At 47.4% G+C, this 24588-nt stretch overlaps 1 protein-coding gene across 5 annotated transcripts in view; it reads left to right on the top strand.

Moving 5' to 3' along the window:
- The first annotated feature begins 2785 nt into the window (after positions 1-2785).
- Positions 2786-24588, top strand: part of kcnc3a (potassium voltage-gated channel, Shaw-related subfamily, member 3a) — a 105403-nt gene continuing 83600 nt past the window's right edge. For all 5 annotated transcript variants that reach the window (XM_076882820.1, XM_076882819.1, XM_076882822.1 and 2 more), the window contains exon 1: positions 2786-3687. In XM_076882820.1, coding sequence (XP_076738935.1) covers positions 3145-3687 — 543 coding nt within the window. In that variant the 5' untranslated portion in view covers positions 2786-3144. The remainder of the gene's footprint in view (positions 3688-24588) is intronic.

Raw genomic sequence — 24588 nt, forward strand, 5'->3', positions numbered from 1 at the left:
GTAGATTAAAAAAGTGTGGATGAAGCTGAGACAGAGAAAGACGATGAGAGCTTTATCACTTGCGACCTTAATAAAACTGCAACAAATAATTCAGAATTTTACATTGAACAGATTTAATGTTAATATGTTAGTTACAGCATCGCTAAAGTATTTAAAAACTATCGTGACCATAAAACTCCCTGGAACGTAAAAGCGCTAGAACGATCGTTCACAGAGTCTTCAGCAAACATACTCGGTGCCTCAAACGTCCACAGCATGGCCCCACCTATAGGACGCGATGTAACATCACACTGAGTTCTACAACCCAGTCAAAAACTATGGAATCACCACATTTGGAGAATGTTCATTCAACTTATTTATTTTGTATCAAACATTTTTGTAGCAACTATTTTTGTTTATTAATTGAACACGAAACATCCCTCAAAAATATTACTTTTATTAATTATACAGATTTTTTAGATCAAATAGAGGGAAACCAGTATGGAGTCACTCAATGCTGAGAAATAGTTATAGAATTACTGTAAAGATTTTCCAAATCTGCCATCAATATATTCAGACATGCACAGGCTTAGATTTTAAGAGGGACACGCCCATCGCAGTATGTAGAAAACACCATTTCAGGGTCGCTGGAGCCTTTCCCAACAGGTCGCCAGTCTGTCACAGGGCTAACACATAGAGACAAACAACCATTCACACTCAGAATTACCCCTATGGGCAATTTAGAATGACCAGTTAACCTAATTCCACTAACTGCATTTCTGTGGACTGTGGGAGGAAGCCAGAGAACCGAGGAAACCCACGCAAACACGAGGAGAACATGCAAACTCCACACAGAAAGGACCCAGCCGGGTGGTGGAATAAAACTCTGGACCTGCTTGCTGTGAGGCAACAGTGCTAATCGCTGCACCACTGCCCGTGTAGAAAACGTGCATTTCTCAAAGCCAGACGACATGAAAAAAGGCCAAAATATATACTGAAATAAACAACTGTTGCCTTCCTTCAGAAATATTTAATTTTATTCCCAAAATGTGAATTATGACTTAACTGGATATGGTCAGTTACAAGTTATTAGTAAAGTTTTTATGTGAAGAGGAATACCCATTTTACCCCCACAAAATCCTCAGCAAAGTGTTTACTAAGGTCGACCGTGGCTCAGGGGGTTGGGAAGCGTATCTGTAACCGGAAGGTCGCCGGTTCGATCCCTGGGCTCTCTGTCCTGGTCGTTGTGTCCTTGGGCAAGACACTTTACCTTACTTGCCTACTGGTGTTGGCCAGAGGGGCCGATGGCACGATATGGCAGCCTCGCTTCTGTCAGTCTGCCCCAGGGCAGCTGTGGCTACAACTGTAGCTGCCTCCACCAGTGTGTGAATGTGAGAGTGAATGAATAGTGGCATTGTAAAGCGCTTTGGGTGCCTTGAAAAGCGCTATATAAATCCAATCTATTATTATTATAGATCAAGGGAACAAACGGATTTCTACTCAACCACACGTCTTTGACACCAGAATAGTCACCTCCTGCTGGCAGAAAGAACTCAGTGTTAGGGCACGTTAGCATTGGCTTTACTTTTCACAGTTGGAAGTTATGTCCATTGGAATGGTGAGCATGGTGGTGCAGTGGTTAGCACTGTTGCCTCACCCTGCTTGGGCCTTTCTGTGTGGCGCTTGCATGTTCTCTCCAGGTAATCCGGCTTCCTCCCACAGTCCAAAGACGTGCAGTGGGGTTAGGGCAACCAGCGATTCCAAATTGCCCATAGCTGTAAATGTGAGAGTGAATGATTGTCTGTGTGTAAGCTCTGTGATGGATTGGTGATCTACCCCAATACTGAAACCTGAAACGAGGAACAGAAGGCTCCGTTTTATATGCAGTCTATGGATATTCATGCATCACACCAAAGAAAGAAACTGCTAACATGTGAATATTCAGAATGTGCAAAGTTCTAAACATTACAAACCTTTGCTGAAACCCACGTGGGTGATTAAACTGACATGAACAAGTGACTGGTACAAATTTAATTAGGTTACTTCACAAACAAAGGAGACAAAAGCAGCCTGAATTCATATCATCTTGTTCCACTCTTCATGTGTGACTTGGCAGGGACAATACTGAATTAAATCCACTGAGAATAATTATTTCAAAGTGGGAAAGAATGGCATCGATCCTAACTGGGTTATATTCCAACACATGTTTTCATTTACTGTACATGAATACATACTTTTACTGTAAATGGATGCAGAAAACATATAACCTACTGCATAGAAATGCAACAGAATTTCAGGTATGGAAGAGGCTGATGCTCAGATTTTCCTGGCTGAGAATTCCAAATAAGGAAAACCCCAAAACAAGAGAAACACACAAGTTTTTTTTTTTAAAAAAATATATGGTTTGTGATCCGTCAGCCAGAGTGAGGTTTACCCCCTCCTCTCAAAGTCAGAACTGTAAATTAGAGAGAAAACAAGAGCCATGCAACAATAATTCAGTGCCACTAATGTTACTGAGTGCATTCTCCTGCAGCCAGTTTTAAGGATGTGGTAGAAAGTTGGACACCAGGAAAGCGAAACCTACTAAATAAATGAAATTCCTGAATAAGGTTTGTTTCAGCAGGCATAGAGATGCTAATGTCTAGATGCGCATCAGTATTTCAGCATTTCCAGAAGGAAAAAAAAAGAAGCAAATGATCACGTGCATGCTCTCGCTCTCTACTGCTTAGTTCAACACATCTGATTTCTCTGCACAAGTACGGGCTGCAGAGACCCACGGGATGAGAATAAGAGCAAATGTATTCATGTTCAGGTATTCATGTGGAGGTCGCGAATTCAACATCGTCAAAGGATTTGAATCACACGAACTCAGTAAATCAATCGCGCGGGCAGGCAGTCAATCAGCGGGGAAACCTATTGATTCATAAAATCCGCATCCCACACATTCTCTCTTTCGTACATATACACGCGCCTGCAGATCCCCCCTCTCTCTCTTAGAGAGGCAGAGAGGCTGACTCCTCCTTCCTTTCCTTCTCTCACTTGTGTCTCCTTGTTGGCGGTACAGTATAACACAAGCATACAGATCGGGGACCGACGGTGGATGGGGAAAGGCAGTAGCCGCAGCAGCAGCAGTCGGACGTACCGACCGAAGGATGCTCCAGCACCATGACTTGCTCGGCGTCAGATAGCGAGAAGATCGTCATCAACTGCGGTGGAATTCGACACGAGACCTACCGGAGCACCCTAAAGACGTTGCCGGGGACGCGTTTGTCTTGGCTGACAGAGCCCGACGCCTACAGCAACTTCGACTACGATCCCAAGTCCGACGAGTTCTTCTTTGACCGCCACCCGGCCACCTTCGCCTTCATCCTCAACTACTACCGTACCGGCAAGCTCCACTGCCCTAACGATGTCTGCGGGCCGCTCTTCGAGGAAGAGCTTGCCTTCTGGGGCATCGATGAGACGGACGTGGAGGCGTGCTGCTGGATGAATTACCGACAGCACCGTGATGCAGAAGAAGCCCTGGACAGCTTTGAGACCCCCGAACCGGATCCACCCGAGGACGACCCTGCACTCACCGGCGGAGCGGATGGCGACCTGAAACGTCTGTGCATGCAGGAGGACGGCCGCAGGGCGACACGGTGGGAGGTGTGGCAGCCCTGGATGTGGGCACTGTTTGAGGATCCCTACTCCTCCAAATATGCCCGGGTGAGTGGCAAGTGTAACGTTCAATCTGTGTTCCCTTTTTTCTCGTGCGCGCTCTGCAACTCATGCGTTTGGCACTGTTTTGGCCACTGCGCATTGTTGCGCGTAAATGTTCTCCGGATACTGTTGGAGGATGAAAGGACGTTCAGTTCTCTGCGGGTTAAAAAAAAGCCACAGTGGTGTACGTTTGATCTTTCTCATGAATCATTTTGCAGGAGGATTGTGGCTCCTGCTGATGGCATTTTTTTCAGTGCGCATCAGCCCATCCATCTCACAAATGTTTCACAAGTGTGCATCCATCCTGAATGTCTATCGTACACCAGACATGTTTTTTCCATATCTATTTCTTGTCAATCCATACTTTGTGAAAATTATTCAACAGTCTAGAGGTCACCTCTATGAGTAAAGTGATCAAAATGTAATAAAGGAACGTCAGCTGTGCATCCTCACACTTCATCCTAGAGGTTTGTCTCAGTACATGTGTACATGTAGTTTACATAGACTTTAGTTAGGTAGGTACTGCTCTTGCTCCAATGTTGTTCACAACTGCTTTGTCTGTTTCTAAATGTTGTTGCCTCCCAGGAACTCACTTCAAAATGATTCAACTGTTCTGTCCTGACTATAATGAGTCAGAAGATCAGCTTTGTAGCTTATTTATACTATATAACACCAATGACCTACAACAGTAATCTCAGCATGCTGTGTATATGTAGGAGTTTTATCACAATCAGAAGTCAAAGGCCCTAGAAAATAGGAAAGTATGCCCTTACAATCAAGCAAGAACCGAGCTGTCTTTTAATAGAAAGATAAATATCAGAATGCAAAAATAGAATAGAATAGAATAGAATAGAATAGCCCTTTTTGGTCATTGTACATGTACAACAAAACCAGCGGTGCCAGAATAAAATGTACACAGCAGACAGCAGGAATAAATAACAAACATGAGAAGTATTTACAATGAAGAGGGACATACACAAAAAGACGAGAAAGGCACACATTTAGAACAACATAGCTGTAAAGTGCTTGAAGAAGTCCGGAGAAAGGACTTGGTCTAAATAGAGTCCATGTGTGAGTAGCCTGAGTGATGAAGGTTTCTGAGACCATGGCTCAGGTGAGGTGGGTGGGCAGGGGTGGGCTGTGGGGGGATAGTGCTTGTTAACAGTCTGAATGGTCCAGGGGAAGAGGCTGTTAGTGAGCTTGGTGGTGTGGGACCCGATTGGCCTGAGCTGCTGACCTGCTGGTCAAACAGGTGGTAGGGGGAGTGCAATGGGTCACCTGGGATGGCCCTGGGCCCTGAAGCAGCAGGATGTGGCGATGGCCTCGGGGGGTGGCAGAGGACAGCCAATGAGTCTTTTTGGGCAGTTCCTGTTCCAAGTTGCGGCTGGGAGTAAGTGGAAGGAGAAGAGAGGAAAGAGGAGCGCAAAGAGACCACTAACAACAAATGGCCTTCTAACCTGAACTTGCAGCTGGTGTTTGTGTGGACACAGAGTCCACGGGGCTCCACGAGAGAACAGGAGCTCACCTTCATTTTCAGTTTTCACTATTCTTGAATTAAATTCCATCTAAACTGCCTCCTGTTGAATCTGGTGCAGTTCTTAGATCCAGTGATTGAAAAAAGTGATTTGTTTGACAGTACAGCATCACAACATCATGGTGACAAGAACTGGCTTTGATATGTAACGAGCTTCTTGGTTGCATGAGAATATTTTGTGGAAGGTGAGACTATGTTAAACCTTTTCGCTGGCACCAAAGCAGTTTGAAGATGTTTATGTGCAGCTGGTCTGCAGTCTGCTTTTCAACACAGAGGAGAAACTGTACTAGCTCAGGACTAGATTAGGTCACATGCTAATTGGAAGGTTAAGCGTGTGATCCCTGGCTGCTCCAGTCGGCATGCCAAAGTATTCTTGGGCAAGATACTGAAGCCCAGTCTGCTCTGTGGTGTATTTATCAGAGGCAGAAAGCACTTACATGTAGACAGTGTTTGGGTAAATGATGCGTTTTGTACAGAGTGGTGACTAGAAGGATGCTGAATAAGAACCAGGCTATTTACCATAAAGTGGGCTTTACTATCTAGAGTATGGTATTTTAAATATGCTGCTTTTTTACCCACTTTAAGTTTACTGAAAGTTCTGCTGATTAGAGAAAACTATAAGATGTCAGCAAAGCTATCTGATGGAATTCTCTTGGTTTTTATAGTGTCAATGCAACAACAGTCATTTCGAGGAGAGCTGCGTTGTGATGATTGATACTCTGAACTTTTAGTAGAATTAAGGCAAATCAGCTTCTGACAAATGCTGCAATGCACCAGTGCACAAACCAAAGTGGGTGAGATTTAATTTGTAAAAACCACAGGTGTTGTTTTTGTGAAAAACTCAAGTAAACTTGTTAGATTACTACAGTAAATAAATAATTTTCAGACGTTATTTTCTCAAGCTGAAGACAAGGCTGCTGGATTAATTTAATCAAACTGTAACCAAGCTGTGGCCCAGCACCTCATCCACATGTGAAACAGCAATCAGACGTCAACAGTGATATAGGTGAACATTTCTATCAGCATGTCTGCTGTATCGGTCAAAGAGGATCTCACTCAGTTTATGCAAGTGTTGCAGTTCAGAGAGGCTTGTTCCAACCCAGTGTCCTCACAAAATACAGTCAAATAGAATGATGCTGCAACTTTCAGTGTAAGTGCAGGACACAGAATGCCCTTTATGCAGAAAAGCAGGCAGTCTGGCTGTAGATGGTCCTCGTGTCTATACAGGGGACCCCAGTTTGTGCAGACAAAAACCTCATACGAACCAAGATCTTTTCTTAACCATAGTGTTGCGTCCATATGTAGATATCACAGGAATGAGGACCTGTGGAAGCAGGTCTGCAATGTAAATGGCAGCAAACGAGTGACTGAATAATGAGGGGTGATAGTACAAAAAAAGACAAGCTGATGTCATGGTTGAGGGGGTTAGGACAGCATCAGTGTGACAGTGGAAGTGACTTTGAAAGTGTTGCAGTCAATAGTTTTGGTGCCAGCACTGGGACAAAAAGGTTGGGTTGAAAGGTAGATGGTCAGCGCAGCAGCAACACTCAGGTAAGCTAAAGTCCAGCTTCTGTTAGCCGATTAGCTTGTTTCAGGATGAAGGTTTAAATGTTTTTTCACAAAGATATTTGACAAAGAAAAGCAGGACGGCATGAGTTGTTGTCCTGTGGCGTCTGTCCTTAAGTATGTGTATTATATTTGCAAAGGTGCCAGGTTTGCCCATTTCTGTCTGTCTTCTGCTTCACAATCTACATGGTCCATCTCCGATCTCGTTCTCTCGTGTCATCGCACCGACAGCTCACTGTGGTTTATTACTGTGCTACATAATCAGAGATGAGTGCTATATTGCTTATTATTGCTATTCAGTCCCTTCTCACCAACCCTCCACCCAATATGCTCTCACTCCCCCACCTCGTTCAACCCCCCACCCCCAGCTCTCTGCTTGTGCTATAGCGTAAGACTGCAGTCCCCATAGTAGCTGACTGTGCTGTAGTCTGCTGCAGAGTAGGAGAGAGAGAGAGAGGCACAAACAGGGGGAGGGAATTACAGAATGTGAGGTGTTTTTGGTTGAGGGTGAATTCAGCAGCAGAATAAAAAGAAGCAAAAGAGAATGGAGCCACTGCAATCCCCCCCCTATTTCTTTCATTCTTTACTTTTTTCTTCCCCCAATCTCTCAACAAGACAAGCAAATGCACACACGAGCTTCACTTTCACACACTTGCTAGGCTGCTACACACAGAGTTCATTGTAGCAGTGTGTCATTTTGGTCCTAGTACTTATAGCTCTTTCCTACTGTATTTAAGCCCCAAAGCACTTTCTATTATGAGGCTCATTCAGCTTATTCACACACATCACACAAGCACTTTTTTCTGTCCCTAAGTGCTTTTGTCTAACATTCACACTCGGATAAATGCTTCAGTGGTTCAGTATTCTGCTTCATGGATAGATCCAGACCGCAGGAGCCGGGGATCAAACCACCAACCTTCCGACAATCTCCTGAGCCACAGCTGCTCGTTTTGTTCTTCCATGTTATTGTTATGTCAGCGGAAAGGAAAAAATAGTCTCTTTATGATGTCGTTCCATTTACAGTTAACACTGAAGATCTTCAATAAAAAGTAATTAGTAATAGATTTTATTAACCTCCTATTTAAAAGTGAACAAACTTGACACTCTGATGTGTCCCTCCATACTCTGCCACCCACTGGTCATTTAATGTTACTACAGATGTATGACGTGTCATTTAACCCTGTCATGCATGAATTCTGATGACCTCAATCAGTATTTTTTTTTCATCTTTTCATGACTGAAGATGAATAAAAATTCTTTAGAAAAAAAGCTGAATGTTTTTGGAAGTAGTTTTTAGTTTGTTTTTAGTTTTAGCTATTTTAGGGGGATATCTGTGTGTGCAGGTGACTATTACTGTGCAGAATTATTAGGCAACTTAACAAAAAACAAATATATACCCATTTCAATGATTTATTTTTACCAGTGACACCAATATAACATCTCCACATTCACAAATATACATTTCTGACATTCAAAAACAAAAACAAATCAGCGACCAATATAGCCACCTTTCTTTGCAAGGACACTCAAAAGCCTGCCATCCATGGATTCTGTCAGTGTTTTGATCTGTTCACCATCAACATTGCGTGCAGCAGCAACCACAGCCTCCCAGACACTGTTCAGAGAGGTGTACTGTTTTCCCTCCTTGTAAATCTCACATTTGATGATGGACCACAGGTTCTCAATGGGGTTCAGATCAGGTGAACAAGGAGGCCATGTCATTAGTTTCTCTTCTTTTATACCCTTTCTTGCAGCCACGCTGTGGAGTACTTGGACGCGTGTGATGGAGCATTGTCCTGCATGAAAATCATGTTTTTCTTGAAGGATGCAGACTTCTTCCTGTAGCACTGCTTGAAGAAGGTGTCTTCCAGAAACTGGCAGTAGGACTGGGAGTTGAGCTTGACTCCATCCTCAACCCGAAAAGGCCCCACAAGCTCATCTTTGATGATACCAGCCCAAACCAGTACTCCACCTCCACCTTGCTGGCGTCTGAGTGGGACTGGAGCTCTCTGCCCTTTACCAATCCAGCCACGGGCCCATCCATCTGGCCCATCAAGACTCACTCTCATTTCATCAGTCCATAAAACCTTAGAAAAACCAGTCTTGAGATATTTCTTGGCCCAGTCTTGACGTTTCAGCTTGTGTGTCTTGTTCAGTGGTGGTCGTCTTTCAGCCTTTCTTACCTTGGCCATGTCTCTGAGTATTGCACACCTTGTGCTTTTGGGCACTCCAGTGATGTTGCAGCTCTGAAATATGGCCAAACTGGTGGCAAGTGGCATCTTGGCAGCTGCACGCTTGACTTTTCTCAGTTCATGGGCAGTTATTTTGCGCCTTGGTTTTTCCACACGCTTCTTGCGACCCTGTTGACTATTTTGAATGAAACGCTTGATTGTTCGATGATCACGCTGCAGAAGCTTTGCAGTTTTGAGACTGCTGCATCCCTCTGCAAGATATCTCACTATTTTTGACTTTTCTGAGCCTGTCAAGTCCTTCTTTTGACCCATTTTGCCAAAGGAAAGGACGTTGCCTAATAATTATGCACACCTGATATAGGGTGTTGATGTCATTAGACCACACCCCTTCTCATTACAGAGATGCACATCACCTAATATGCTTAATTGGTAGTAGGCTTTCGAGCCTATACAGCTTGGAGTCAGACAACATGCATGAAGAGGATGATGTGGACAAAATACTCATTTGCCTAATAATTCTGCACTCCCTGTACATTTTGGTGTATTTCAGGGGACCTTGTTTGATAGTATTCATTTTCTAATTCCTTTATTTTTGTCTCTAACTCTTTTGGCTTTTGGAAAGTCAATCTTGCTTTAGAGCTAGTGATGCTAATTATTTGGCCCTCAATAAAAGCCTTAAAACCTTCCATCTTATGGTTGCAGAAGTTTCTGTTTTATTCATTTCAAAATAGAGGCTAATTTGTTCATCCAGAAGCGAGACCAAACCAGGGTCCGCCGACCATTTTTGTTTGCAACGCCTAATTCTAGCATCTTTCACAAGCTTTGCGTCCTGATATACCAATGAGTTGGGAGCATGATCTGAGATTAGGATCGCCTCAAAGGAGCATTCCTTGATTTTATGTCTCAACTCTGCAGATATCAAAAAGAAGTCAATTCTTGAATTCTTTTCTTCCCTCCAGATATCTATTAAGTTTAATTTCTTCATAAAGTGCCGTATAGTTACTCTACTACGGGTGTGAGACTCTTCGGTTCCCGAGCTCCTATCTTTCACCGGATCTAGTACACAGTTAAAATCACCTGCCACCACACATTTACCAGGAAAAGAGGACAACATGAGGAATAAGTTTTGAAAAAAGATAGGGTCGTCTGTATTAGGTGCATAGATGTTCGCCAAGATAATTTATTCATTTAGTAAGTTCCCTTGAATGACAAGGTAACGTCCAAATTTGTCTTTGGTGACTTTACCTGGAGTGGTATGGATTCGTGCACCAAAATGGTGACCCCTCTCGCTTGAGAGTTAAACGATGCAGACAAGACCTTGCCTCTCCACCTCCTCTTAATTTTCAAGTCCTCGTTATGCATCAGATGTGTTTCCTGAAGAAACACAATGTTAGACTGCAAAAATTTTATTTTGTTCATGACTTGTTTAACTTTCTTCAGATTTCGTAACCCTCTGCAGTTCCATGATGTGATTTAGATTTTTATCTCACTAGACATTTCTTGTAGATTGTGCAGTTATATTCCCCAAACAAGTGAAAATATATGTCAAAAAAATAACAAAAAGAAAAAGACGGAAAGCTAACATAAATACTATTAGTAACATCAGAAACTGCCCGAATACCCTCACCGTCACTCATATCCAGGCCTTCCCCAGATGTTTAAAGCTTTCAGGTAGCAATTAACAGTCCCACCCAAGGATGACACAGTATAGCTGAACTAGTAGAACCGAACTATCCAACTGTTAACTATAACATTAACCATACCCTCCTGTGCCACCAAGGTTAGATATTACATTCTTATCTATTCATAAACACCCCTCTTTGCCATAAGTGAAATCCAATTTCACATTTCAAATCAGATTTCTAAGCAAAACTAATCAGAAGTGGTCTGCTGGTTTGATTGAGCCCCACTTACTTGAAGTTGACCAATTTACATTTGTTGCAGAAATACGTTCGGCCTATTAATCTTTTTTTATTTGATTTATTTATTTATTTTAAATTAGAAGACAAATATGGGTATCTTAAGAGGGTTAATCCTGCACTGAGCCCCTGATAGAAAATGCATTGTAATATGCGCTATTAGACACAAGCATACATTTAACGTTATAGTTTGATCTGCCCGAGCCGGCTCGGCTCGATCCTGCTCCTCTTCTTCTCAGGTCAGATGTTACCTTCTGCTTTGTAAACTTAGACCGTATCCTAACCATCAGTCCGATCCCTCTTTTGACTTGATCCGTTTGATGAAGCCCTCCGCCTCAACATGGTTGTTAAAGATGAGGGACCGTTCCTTATATGTCACTATCAGCCGGGCCGGGGGAATGATGCCATAGCGGAGCCCCATTGTGCGGAGTTGGCGCCTCGCCTCGTCGAACTCCTTCTGTTTCTTGTGGACACCTGCCGCCACGTCCTGGTAAAACCTCACCGTCTTGTTCTTGTATCGTACTTCTGTTTTAGTCTTAGCTGCTCTCATCAACAATTCTTTATCTTTGAAGCTGAGAAATTTCATTATCAGCGTGCGGGGTGCAGGATTGTTGTGGGTTCTCGGCCCAGCTCCAGCGTTAGTTATGTACGCCCCAGCATCAACTCCAGTGCATCCGGCAGCCAACTCTCCAGAAAGGCACAGGCGTCCTCGCCCTCCGCTCCCTCCGGTAGGTTGACCATCCTCAAATTGGAGCGCCTTGATCTTGTCTCCAGGTCCAGCAGTTTGTCCTCCAAATCTTTATTTTTATTTTCTAGGACTAGTACTTTTGTCTGGAGGGAGGCAACGTTATCCTCAATTGTCAAAATCCTAGTTTCTGCTTCTGTGACGCGCTCTACACAGTCAGTAATGTCTTTCCTCGCACTCTCAATAGCGGACCTATGCCGTCAAACCTGGAGGAAAACTCTGTTTTCATGTTGTTGATAGCGGTCAGGATGATGGCCAATGTGGGGCAGGACTCTCCTGCCGCCATATCCTTGCTTCTGTCCGGCGCATTAACCTTTGGAGTTCCGCTAGCGTTAGCCTCGCCGGAGTCCATGGCCTCACTGCTAGCTGATGAATCCTTGCTAGGCCTCGACTTCGTAAAGTCTGACAATTAAGCTTGGAGAGTTTTGTTCCGCCCTTGACTGACTTTCTTCTGTGACACCGGCATAACCCTAAGTTTATTTGTTGAAATAGCGGTGATTCACCTACTCAAGTACAATATATTAGCAGGATTTTGCCAACAGGGTAGCAGAGCAGGTTAACGCATGTCCGCTCAGCTCGCCGCCATACTGGAAGTCCCATTTGAAATCATTTGGTAAAAAAAGTATGGTAGCCAAAATACTTTCATGAATGTTTGACATATGACATGACACTTTTCTAAGTTAGTTTATAAATAAGCATAAATAAACAGAAAAGTTTACTAAAACCAAATACTTGAAATGCCAACGTAGAACAGTAAAAATATTACCTGAAGTGAAAAAGTACTGAAAAGGTGTAATGCTTTGATGAACGAAGAAGGATAAAGTAGAAGTTCTACCATTTAAATTGGCTTACATATAAGAAGAAAAAAGAATACTGATCATCATTAGTTTACATCATTCTCAGTGTTAAAAATGTTGACTTCTTCAAATGAACATGATCTGTGAGATGGGTGGTCAGTGGATGGAAACTGGCCCAGTCGATTCTCCTAGTAACAATAACTGAGCCAGTTTTATTCACAGGTGAGCTCCATGTGGAGTACAACAGTTAATGCCTACTGTCATGGTCCTGGGTCGTTGACCCAGCGTTTTGTGTTTTGTGACTATTTCCCTCTGTTCTAGTTATTCTGTGTCCTCCCCCCTTGTGTCCGGTTCGGGTTCTAGATTTCCTGTTTTACTTTGTAGGTCTGTGTCTCGTTATGCCCATTAAGTTCCACCTGTGTCCCCTCCTGTGTGCCATTTCCTCATTACCTGGTGTGTGTATTTATAGTTGGTGTCGGTCTGTGTTCGTTGTCGGCTCGTCTGCACTCATCCGTGTATTTCTGCGTATCTCTGCATTCATCTGCGTTCCATGGTGTCCTGTCTCTGCGTCTCTCTGCCCCGCACCCCCTTTGTACGGTCTCAGGTTTGCTATTTAGTTTCTCCCAGTTTAGGTTTCCGTTTGTAAAGTACTCATACCTCGTTGCCTGTTTTTGTCACCGCCACCTTTGTAAATAAAACATCACTCGTATCATCAGTTTGCTGCATCTTGGGTCCTCCTTTTCCTCCACACCACACGGCTCCCTCCGCCAGCCGTGACAGTACGAGCCGACCAAACATGGACCCAGCAGCATCCGCACCGTCCCAGGAGTTTCGGGAGGAAGTGATCGACAGCGTCTCCAGGTTGGTCAACCTGTGGCTGGAGCATGAGGAGGAAGAGCTTCACCACGCTGTAGAAGCTAGGCTACAGCAGCTGATGTCTGCTCACTGCTGGCTACTCGACTCTCTTCACCCGCTCGCACAGGACTTCATCCTTAACGAACTTCACCTCCACCCTCCAGCCGCTACCGCTTCCCAACCCAGCCCGGCGGTGAAGATTTTGCCCGGCCCGCCGGAGGTTTTTGCCCGGCCCGCCGGAGGTTTTGCCCGGCCCACCGGAGGTTTTGCCCGGGAGGAAGCGACGATCGCGCCGTCAGCGCGTCGCCCCACAGCCGGAGGTTGGGACTTCGGAACTGCCGGCTGTGGTGAGTGGAAAAGACACTCCGTCTGTTTCGCCAGCTCGCATGACTGTTTATTCCGGGGCTGTGTTTGTTGAGCCAGCTGCCCAGCCGGTAGCTCGGTTAGCTGCCCTGCAGCCGCTACCTCAGTTAGCCACTCAATCTCCACCTCCATTACAGTCACAGCCAGACCTATTAGACACCTTGTTACAATCCGTGGCTCAGTCAATAGCTCAGTTGGCAAGAGACTCATCAGCGTTATTACCAGCTCAGCCACCTATTCAGCCACCATCTTCACCAGCTCCGCCTGTACTACAAGTCCAGTCCATCCAACCGGAAAAGCACTGTTTTTCACCTGTTCATGTCAAGCAGAGAGACACACCACATAACGCAGTAGTCAGTCCGCAACAGCTGGCCAGCCCAGAGACTGTGACGCACTCCAGGGCCTCCCCAGAGGCTGGGTCCCAGCCCCCGGCTGACTCTGGACCCCTGGAGGTTAAGAAGCCAGCTGAGGACTGCATCCGGCTGTCGCTGCCTGAGCTGAGTCGATGCTCTGTGCAGCTGCAGTCTGCTTTGTGTTTGCCAGAGGCCCGTGCGCCTGCTGGTTCTGACCCGTACCTGCCAGAGGCCCGTGCGCCTACTGGCTCTGTTCTGTGCCTGCCAGAGGCCCGTGCGCCTGCTGGCTCTGTTCTGTGCCTGCCAGAGGCCCGTGCGCCTGCTGGCTCTGTTCTGTGCCTGCCAGAGGCCCGTGCGCCTACTGGTTCTGACCTGTGTGTTCCAGGGGCCCCGGTGCCCACTGGTCCAGAGACTGTTTTCGCTGGGGGGCCCGAGGAGCCCGTCCAGCCTCCTGCTTCGCCTGCTGGGGGGCCCGAGGAGCCCGTCCAGCCTCCTGTCTCGCCTGCTGGGGGGCCCGAGGAGCCCGTCCAGCCTCAAGACTCATCAGCTGGAGGTTCAGGAGAACCTAGCCAGCCTCCTGTCTCGTCAGCTGGGGGGCCCGAGGAGCCCGTCCAGCCCCAAGACCCATCATCGCCACCAGCTGCAGCCTCTGTGTCTCCATCCTCGCCAGCTGCGGCCTCTGTGTCTTCACCCACGCCATCGCCTGGTCCAGCCACTGCTTCACCCACGCCTGGCCCGGCTTCAGCCTCTGCTTCTGCTTCAGTCTCGTCTGGTCCAGCCTCTGCTTCTGCTTCATCCTCGCCTGGTCCGGCTCCAGCCTTCGTGTCTTCAGCATCGCCTGGCCCGGCTCCAGCATCCTCGTCAGCATCGCCTGGTCCGGCCTCTGCTTCAGCATCCTCATCAGCTGCCTCGTCTGGTCCAGCCTCTGCTTCGGTCTCGTCTGGTGCTGCGACGGCCACGCCATCTTCGGGTCCCAAACTGCCGCCTCGACATCGGCGGTCATCTGCCAGGCCGCTGGTGGAGCGTCATCGTCACTATGGACGACCTCCCAGACGCCGCCGTTGCTGTCCGCACGGTCGGCCGCCTGAACTGTTTCCTCGTCACCGCCGTTGCTGTCCGCACGGTCGGCCGCCTGAACGGTTTCCTCGTCGCCGCCGCTGCCGTGTGCACGGTCGGCCCCCTGAACTGCCTCCGCTCCGCCACCGCTGCCTTCCACTCGGTCGGCTTTCGGAGCTGTGTCGCCGACGTGGCCGGCCTCAGAAGATAAACTGTCCTGGACTTCTGAGCTGTGAGCCTCTGGGTCGGCCTCCTGAACTGTGTTTTGTCCTGGTACTCCAGCATGTGTGTTTTTGTTTTGGACAATTCCCTCGGTCCGCTGGAGCTTGTTTTGTTCGGTGTTGGTTCCTCCGTCCTGGGCCCCCGCCGCCCGCCCTGGGTTGGTCGTCTGTTTTTGTTTTGGGCTGTCTGGAGCCAGCCCTTGGAGGGGGGGTACTGTCATGGTCCTGGGTCGTTGACCCAGCGTTTTGTGTTTTGTGACTATTTCCCTCTGTTCTAGTTATTCTGTGTCCTCCCCCCTTGTGTCCGGTTCGGGTTCTAGATTTCCTGTTTTACTTTGTAGGTCTGTGTCTCGTTATGCCCATTAAGTTCCACCTGTGTCCCCTCCTGTGTGCCATTTCCTCATTACCTGGTGTGTGTATTTATAGTTGGTGTCTGCCTGTGCTCCTCGTCGGCTCGTCTGCACTCATCCGTGTATTTCTGCGTATCTCTGCATTCATCTGCGTTCCATGGTGTCCTGTCTCTGCGTCCCTCTGCCCCGCACCCCCTTTGTACGGTCTCAGGTTTGCTATTTAGTTTCTCCCAGTTTAGGTTTCCGTTTGTAAAGTACTCATACCTCGTTGCCTGTTTTTGTCACCGCCACCTTTGTAAATAAAACATCACTCGTATCATCAGTTTGCTGCATCTTGGGTCCTCCTTTTCCTCCACACCACACGGCTCCCTCCGCCAGCCGTGACACCTACAGGGTCTCAGTACATCTGCAGAAAAACAGTGACAACCAGGTGATGATATTTAATCACAAGCACATGCTTCAGCATTTTTCCAGTTCTCATTTTTCCCTTTTCTGTCATTGCAGTGTCTTTCATCTTTTTATAAACCTTTACCACCCATGTCTCTCTTTCTACATGTCTCCCTGGAGGTTTGCTGTGGTAAAGGCAATATATCCTGCAGGGTCCCTCTCCCCCCTCGGTGCTTTTCAGGATAATGCTGTGAAAGAGACTTTTTTTTTGTCTGTGCCACCTATCTGTGAGGGAGAGAGAGAGAGAGAGGGAGGGGGACCAAACTATATTTCATGTCACGTCAAGAAACAAAACATTTAACCACAGAGGGATCTCCGCTGTGATCTTGCCTCGTAGGGAGTTAATAAAACAGCCAACGAACAAACACACAGACACACACATGCAAAAATAGCTAACTGAGCATGGGAACGGTGAGCCCATAGGCTCATTTAATACAGTACATCCATACATGCAGCAGATTCCTGCAGAATGATCTGTTGTGACGTGTTGTGCATGGTGTGTGTGTGTGTGTGTGTGTGTGTGTGAACTGCAGTATCTAACATCTACTGTGGATGAGTTCCTTTCACCTTCAGTCCGAGACAGACAAACTAACACACACAAATCTACCTGTATACACACACAGCCTCACACATGCACACAGAACACAGCACACACACGAGACAAGCACAACTGCCAGCTTTGAGGTACACTTGTAAGCTTAACATATGGTTGTGATTTTCAGTAATGATATAGAATTCCTAAGGTACGCTCGTCACTGTGACACGTGAGCATACGTGACATACGAGTACTCTGTGACTTGAAATGTTTAAATGTACATGGGAGAGATAAATATCTTAAACCATATCTTCTTCATTGTGTCTTTCCTCAACTCAACCATCACCATGACAGTCATCCTTTCCTCACTGTTTAAATGGTTGTGTTTACATTCTTGAGAGAAGATGGAACTTCAGAAAAACCCAAAGGTTCTCAGACTGTATTCTCCATCTCTGTCTGACGACAACAAAAAAGGCTTTTTGTGCAAACTGTGTGAGTAAGTATATGCAAACACATAGTGGGGAATACAGTTTTCCGGCAGGGCTTTATATTGTTGAAGCATTATCAAACCATCAATATAATTTTTCTGTTGGAGGACAAAGACATGTATGATTATATTTCTGTAGTTTTTGAACATCTAATTCTGTCTTGTTTACTGTTTGCTGCTTTATATGTAATTCAAAACAAATGTTGCTCTTGTGTGTACACAAGCTATGTTCTTACAGTCCTATTACCAATAACAGCACCCTATAATCTGCATACATGTACATAGTAAGGTACAGACACAGCTCATAGACACTTATATTTGTCATGTGTTCAATGCTCTGTAGAATAATGGACTTGCCAACATCAGCACCATTAGCTTGACCTCTTCCCAGCTTGACGCTGTCACCTGCTACTGCCCCTTTCTGTGATACTGTACACTGTCACCCATCTCTTCAGAGGAGCCAGTGGTCAGCTGACTCAATCCGACAATCAGCCACCCAGCAGTAGATGAGCTAGTGAACAGCTGCTCAATCAGTGACTGGACCAGTCTTGGGTTGTTAGCTTTTGTGGTGTATTCTGCTCGTGTTAACTAAGCTTGGTGTTTTCTTTGAGGAACTAGTGAATGTTACTCCCCTCAACCCCTTGCCCTTATTCTTGGGGACGTAACAAAATTATTGCAAATTTATTAAAACTAGAAAAATAAAAAATATAGCATTTACAAATGTATTCACAGCCTTTGCCATAACACTCAAAAGGTTTCCACTGATCTGTTTGATGTTTCTATATCATGTTTTGAGTTTACCTGTGATAAATGCAGTTGATTGGACATACCTGTCCAATATATAAGGTTCTATAGCTTACTCTCTATGTCAGAGCACAAACCAAGACATAAAGTTCAAGGAATTGTCTGTAGACCTCCAAGACAGGATTGTATCAAAGCACAGCTCTGAGGAAGGGTACAGAATAATTTCTACAGTTTTGAAAGTCCCAATGAGCACAATGTCCTCCATCATCTGTAAGTGGAAGAAGTTTGAAACCACCAGGACCTAAAGCTGGCTGCCAGGCCAATATGAGCAACCGCTTGTGACCAAGAACCTGACAGTCACTCTGACAGAGCTCCAGTGTTGTTCTATAATAATGATGGATTGGATTTATATAGCGCTTTTCAAGGCACCCAAAGCGCTTTACAATTCCACTATTCATTCACTCTCGCATTCACACACTGGTGGAGGCAGCTACGGTTGTAGCCACAGCTGCCCTGGGGCAGACTGACAGAAGCGAGGCTGCCATATCGCGCCATCGGCCCCTCTGGCCAACACCAGTAGGCGGTAGGGTAAAGTGTCTTGCCCAAGGACACAACGACCAGGACAGAGAGACCGGGGATCGAACCGGCGACCTTCCGGTTACAGATGCGCTTCTCAACCCCATGACTCACGGTCGCCTATGAAGGCAGGAGAACCTTTTCTGCAGCACTCCACCAGCCAGGCCTGCATGGTAAAGTAGCAAGATGGACACCACTCCTCAATAAGCTGATGTTTGCAAAAGATGCCTGAAGAACTCTCAGATTAGGGACAAAATTCTCTGGTCAGCAAATGAACTCAAAGATTGAACTCTTTGGCCTGAATCCCAAGCATCATGGCTGGTGGAAACAGGCACTCCCCATCACCCGGCCAATACCATAACTTAAGTGAAGCATGGTGGTAGCAGAATAATGATGTGGTGATGTGTTTAAGCAGTAGGAACTAGGAGACTAGTCAGATGAATGCAGCAATGTACAGAGTATCCTGGATATCTCTGTACATTGCTGGAGCACTCTGTCCAGAGCACTCTGGATCTGGCAATAACCATCTCCGGAGTGATCTGGACTTCAGACTGGGGGTAAAGTTTGTCTTCCAACTAGACAACAATCCTAAGCACACAGCCAAAAATAAGAAAGAAATTTATTTGAAACCACTTTGTGAATGTTCTTCAGTAGAGCCCAGACTTGAACCATATTGAACATCTCTGGAGAGATCTGAAAATGGCTTTCCACCATAGCTCCTCATTCAACCTTGAGCTTGAGAGGTTCTGCAAAGAAGAATGTGCAAAAAGTTGTAATTGCTGTCAAAGGTGCTTCAACATTCGCCCTGAGTTCCTGAAGGCTCTTGATGTTGTAGGGCTGTCTTGGTTGACACGCCTCTACAATGTTGCGTGGAGATCCGGGGAGGTACTGGATTAGCAGACCGGAGTGGTGGTTCCCATCTTTAACAAGGGGGAACGAGAGGGTGTGTTTCACTCTTCAGTCTCCCTGTGAAAGTCTCTGCCAGGGTGCTGAAAAGGACAGCCCATCTGTTAGTTGAACCTCGGAGGACCAATGTGTTGTTTGTCCTGGTCGTGGAACACTGGACCAGCTCTTTATCCTCTCGAGGATACTTGAGGATGCATGGGAGTTTGCCCAACCAGTCTAGATGTGCTTTGTGGACTTTGAGAAGGTATCTGACCATGTCCCTTGGAGTGTCCTTTGGGAGGTGTTTTGGGAGTATGGGGTGTCTGGCCAATTGCTACAGGCTATTCGATCCCTAAACAAGCATTGCAAGAGCTTGGTCCACATAGCCAGCAGCATGTCGGACTCATTTCCAGTGGGTTATGGACACTGCCAAGGCTGCCCTTTGTCAACGATTCTGTTCGTAATTTTTATGGACATAATTTCTAGGTGTAGACAAGTGGCAAAAATCTTTCACTTCGGTGGCCTCAGAATCTCATCTCTGCTTTTTGCATATGATGTGGTTCCATTGGCTTCATTCTGTGATGGCCTCCAGCCCACACTAGAACACTTCACAGCCGAGTGTGAAGCGGTGGGAATGAGAATCAGCACCTGCAAATCTGAGGCCATGGTTCTCAGTCGGAAAAGGATGGAGTGCCCACCCTGGGTCAGGGACAAGTTCCTGCCCCAAGTGGAAGAGTTTATCTTATCTTGAGTGATAGGAGAAGGGAGATCGACAGACAGATTGGTACATTGATGCGGATAATGTACCGGTTCGTCTTTGTGAAGAGAGAGCTGAGTGTAAAAGCAAAGCTCTCAATTTACTGGTCGATCTACATCCCTACCCCAACCTAAGATCACGAGGTGTGAGTAGTGAGCAAAAGAATGACATCGCGGATACAAGTGGCAGAAATGAGCTTCCTCTGAAGGGTGGGTGGCTTCTCCCTTAGAGATTAGGTGAGGAGTTCGGCCATCCGGGAGGGGCTCAGAATAAAGCCTTTGCTTCTCCACATCAAAAGAAGCCAGTTGAGGAGGTTCTGGCATCTGACAAGGATCCCTCCTGGGCGTCTCCTGGGTGAGGTTGTCTGGGCATGTACTTAATGGGAGGAGGCCCCAGGGCAGACCATGGACATGTTGGAGGGATTATATCTCCCAGGTGGCCTGGGAACGCCTTGGTGTTCCCAGGTATAACAAAGTTTTTATCTGACGTAAAATGTATAGAGATTATACATATACCAACAAGACAGTGTACATATGGAAAAGATATATATAAACCTTATAAAGTTTGTATCTGTCTTGTGTGAAACTTGTATGAAAAGCATACAAGAGTAAAAACAGATATAAGATCCCTTGAAAGATTATATAATGAATCTTGTATGTTTTGGATACTTACTAAAACAATATATGAAAGTAATGAGAAAGTGGCCACTTTCATGAGTTAAGTCATATAAGTTTTTACTATTTCTTTTCCATATGGGCCCTGTCACAACAGCATTTGTTTTCATTCAAAGTCTTTATGGCTTTAATACCTGGTGGGCCGGTCTGTAGTCAAAATGCCCAATTTTCTGTCCCAGTCCAGCCCTGCAGGTTAATACTGGCAGCGTCACCATGCCAGCTGACTGGATTTCATCATCAGCCAGTGTTGCTCTCTACCAATATTACCAAAGTTTACCATAAGGCAGCATAGAAAGTATTTACTTGCTTTCAGGTTTTATTCAAATGTTAGTCTTTTCAGTTGTTTCCCCACTTTTTCCTGTTTCAAAATCAAACACCAGTTTGTGAGAAGATTATCTTCTTTTTTTAACAGGCAGATAAAGTTTTACATTGGCACTGGCTAATTTGTCAATTGTTTGTTACAAATGTTCGTATTTTAATATTAAAAAATGTTTTTGCCCAAAACATATGTGCACCCCCTCCTTGAATCGCTACCTTATCCGGCCGGGCACAGCCCGAAGAGGAGACATGGGCCCATCCTCCCGCAGGCCCACCACCCGCAGGAGGCGCCATAGGGGTCGGGTGCATTGTGTGCCGGGTGGCGGCCAGGAGCGGAGGCCCTGGCGGACTGACCCCCAGCTGCCAAGACTGGCAATAGGGACATGGAATGTCACCTCTCTGGTGGGGAAGGAGCCTGAGTTAGTGCGTGAGGTTGAGAGGTACCGGCTAGATATAGTCGGGCTCACCTCTACACATGGCTTGGGCTCTGGAACCAGTCTCCTGGAGAGGGGCTGGACTCTGTCTCAGTCTGGAGTTGCCCCTGGTGAGAGGCGGCGGGCTGGGGTGGGTATCCTAATATCCCCTCGGCTTGCTGCCGGTATGTTGGGGTTTTTCCCGGTGGACGAGAGGGTTTGTTCCCTGCGCCTTAGGGTCGGGGAACGGGTCCTGACTGTCATCTGCGCTTATGCGCCGAGTGGCAGTTCAGAGTACCCAGCCTTCTTAGAGTCCCTGGGGGGGGGGGGGGGGGGGGGGGGGGGGGTGCTGGAGGGTGCTCCACCTGGAGACTCTGTTGTCCTGCTGGGAGACTTCAATGCTCACGTGGGTAACGACAGCGAGACCTGGAGGGGTGTGATTGGGAGGAACGGCCTCCCTGATCAGAACCCGAGCGGTGCTCTGTTATTGAACTTCTGTGCTAATCACAGTTTGGCCATAACGAACACCCTGTTCGAACATAAGAGTGTCCATAAGTGCACGTGGCACCAGGACGCTCTAGGCCGTAGGTCGATGATCGATTTTGTAATCGTATCAGCAGACCTGCGACCATATGTTCTGGACACTCGGGTAAAGAGAGGGGCTGAGCTGTCAACTGATCACCACCTGGTGGTGAGTTGGATCAGGTGGCGGGGGAGGACGCTGGACAGACCTGGTGCACCTAAACGCGTAGTGAGGGTGTGCTGGGAACGTCTAGCAGAGGCCCCAGTCCGCGAGATCTTCAACGCACACCTCCGGCAGAGCTTCAACAGCATTCCGAGGGAGACTGGGGACATTGAGTCCGAATGGACCATGTTCAGCGTCTCCATTGCCGAAGCTGCTGCATTGAGCTGCGGCCGCAAGGTGGTGGGTGCCTTCCGTGGTGGTAATCCCCGAACCAAATGGTGGACACCAGGGGTGAAGGGAGCCACCAGGCTGAAGAAGGAGTCCTATCGGGCTTGGTTAGCCTGTGGGACTCCGGAGGCAGCCGACAGGTATCGACAGGCCAAGCGGAATGCGGCTCGGGCAGTGGCTGAAGCAAAAACTCGGGTGTGGGAGGAGTTCGGAGAGGCCATGGAAAAAGACTTTCGGACTGTCTCGAAGAGATTCTGGCAAACCGTCAGACGTCTCAGGAGGGGAAAGCGGTGCTCTACCTGCACTGTGTATAGTGCTGGCTTAGCGCTGCTGACGTCGACTGAGAAAATTGTCAGGCGGTGGAAGGAATACTTCGAGGACCTCCTTAATCCCACTGACACGTCTTCTGAGGAGGAAGCAGAGTCTGGGGATGAGGGGAATGACCCGCCAATTTCCGGGGGCGAGGTCACTGAGGCAGTTAAACAACTCCTTGGTGGCAGAGCCCCTGGTGTTGATGAGGTCCGCCCCGAGTTCCTGAAGGCTCTGGACGTTGTAGGGCTGTCCTGGTTGACACGCCTCTGCAATGTTGCGTGGAGATCAGGGGCAGTACCTGTGGACTGGCAGACCGGGGTGGTGGTCCCCATCTTTAAGAAAGGGGACCGGAGGGTGTGTTCCAACTACAGGGGGATCACACTCCTCAGCCTCCCTGGGAAAGTCTATGCCAAGGTGCTGGAAAGGAGAGTTCGTCCGTTAGTCGAACCTCGGATACAGGAGGAACAATGCGATTTTCGTCCTGGTCGCGGAACACTGGACCAGCTCTTTATCCTCTCCAGGATACTTGAGGGTGCATGGGAGTTTGCCCAACCAGTCTACATGTGTTTTGTGGACTTGGAGAAGGCATTCGACCGTGTCCCTCGGGGTGTCCTGTGGGAGGTGTTGCGGGAATATGGGGTGTCTGGCCCATTGCTACGGGCCATTCGATCCCTATACAACCGTTGCAAGAGCTTGGTTCGCATTGCCGGCAATAAGTCGGACTCGTTCCTGGTGGGTGATGGGCTTCGCCAAGGCTGCCCTTTGTCTCCGGTTCTGTTCATAATTTTTATGGACAGGATTTCTAGGCGCAGCCAAGTGGCGGAGGGCTTTCGCTTTGGTGGCCTCAGAATCTCATCTCTGATTTTTGCAGATGATGTGGTTCTGTTGGCTTCATCGGGTGAAGGCCTCCAGCTCGCACTGGAACGGTTCGCAGCCGAGTGTGAAGCAGCGGGAATGAGGATCAGCACCTCCAAATCTGAGGCCATGGTTCTCAGCCGGAAAAGGGTGGAGTGCCCACTCCGGGTCGGGGATGAGTTCCTGCCACAAGTGGAGGAGTTCAAGTATCTCGGGGTCTTGTTCGCGAGTGATGGGAGAAGGGAGCCGGAGATCGACAGACGGATTGGGGCTGCAGCTGCAGTAATGCGGACGCTGCACCGGTCCGTCGTGGTGAAGAGGGAGCTGAGTGTAAAAGCGAAGCTCTCAATTTACCGGTCGATCTACGTCCCTACCCTCACCTATGGCCACGAGCTGTGGGTAGTGACCGAAAGAACGAGATCGCGGATACAAGCGGCAGAAATGAGCTTCCTCCGAAGGGTGGCTGGCCTTTCCCTTAGAGATAGGGTGAGAAGTTCGGCCATCCGGGAGGGGCTCAGAGTAGAGCAGCTGCTGCTCCACATCGAAAGGAGCCAGCTGAGGTGGTTCGGGCATCTGACAAGGATGCCCCCTGGGCGCCTCCTGGGTGAGGTGTTCCAGGCATGTCCCACCGGGAGGAGGCCCCGGGGCAGACCCAGGACACGCTGGAGAGATTATATCTCTCGGCTGGCCTGGGAACGCCTTGGTATTCCCCCGGACAAGCTGGAGGAGGTGGCTGGGGAGAGGGAGGTCTGGGCCTCTTTGCTTAGGCTGCTGCCCCCGCGACCCGGCCCCGGACAAAGCGGATGAAGATGGATGGATGGACATATGTGCACTATATGTCAGTAAAAATACTATGCAAATATTGCTGTCCTTGAATGCTGAGTAAACACTGACAAAGCACTGATTGTATCTCTTGTACTTTATCAACGCAGTATCAACGCAGTAACTTTCCTCTTTGCTAAAGCATATAGTTAGGGCTGGACCAGGTGACCCTGAATCCTCCCTTAGTTATGCTGCAATAGATGTAGGCTGCCGGGGAT

This window comes from Maylandia zebra, linkage group LG4, assembly GCF_041146795.1.
Source record: "Maylandia zebra isolate NMK-2024a linkage group LG4, Mzebra_GT3a, whole genome shotgun sequence".
NCBI lineage: Eukaryota > Metazoa > Chordata > Actinopteri > Cichliformes > Cichlidae > Maylandia > Maylandia zebra.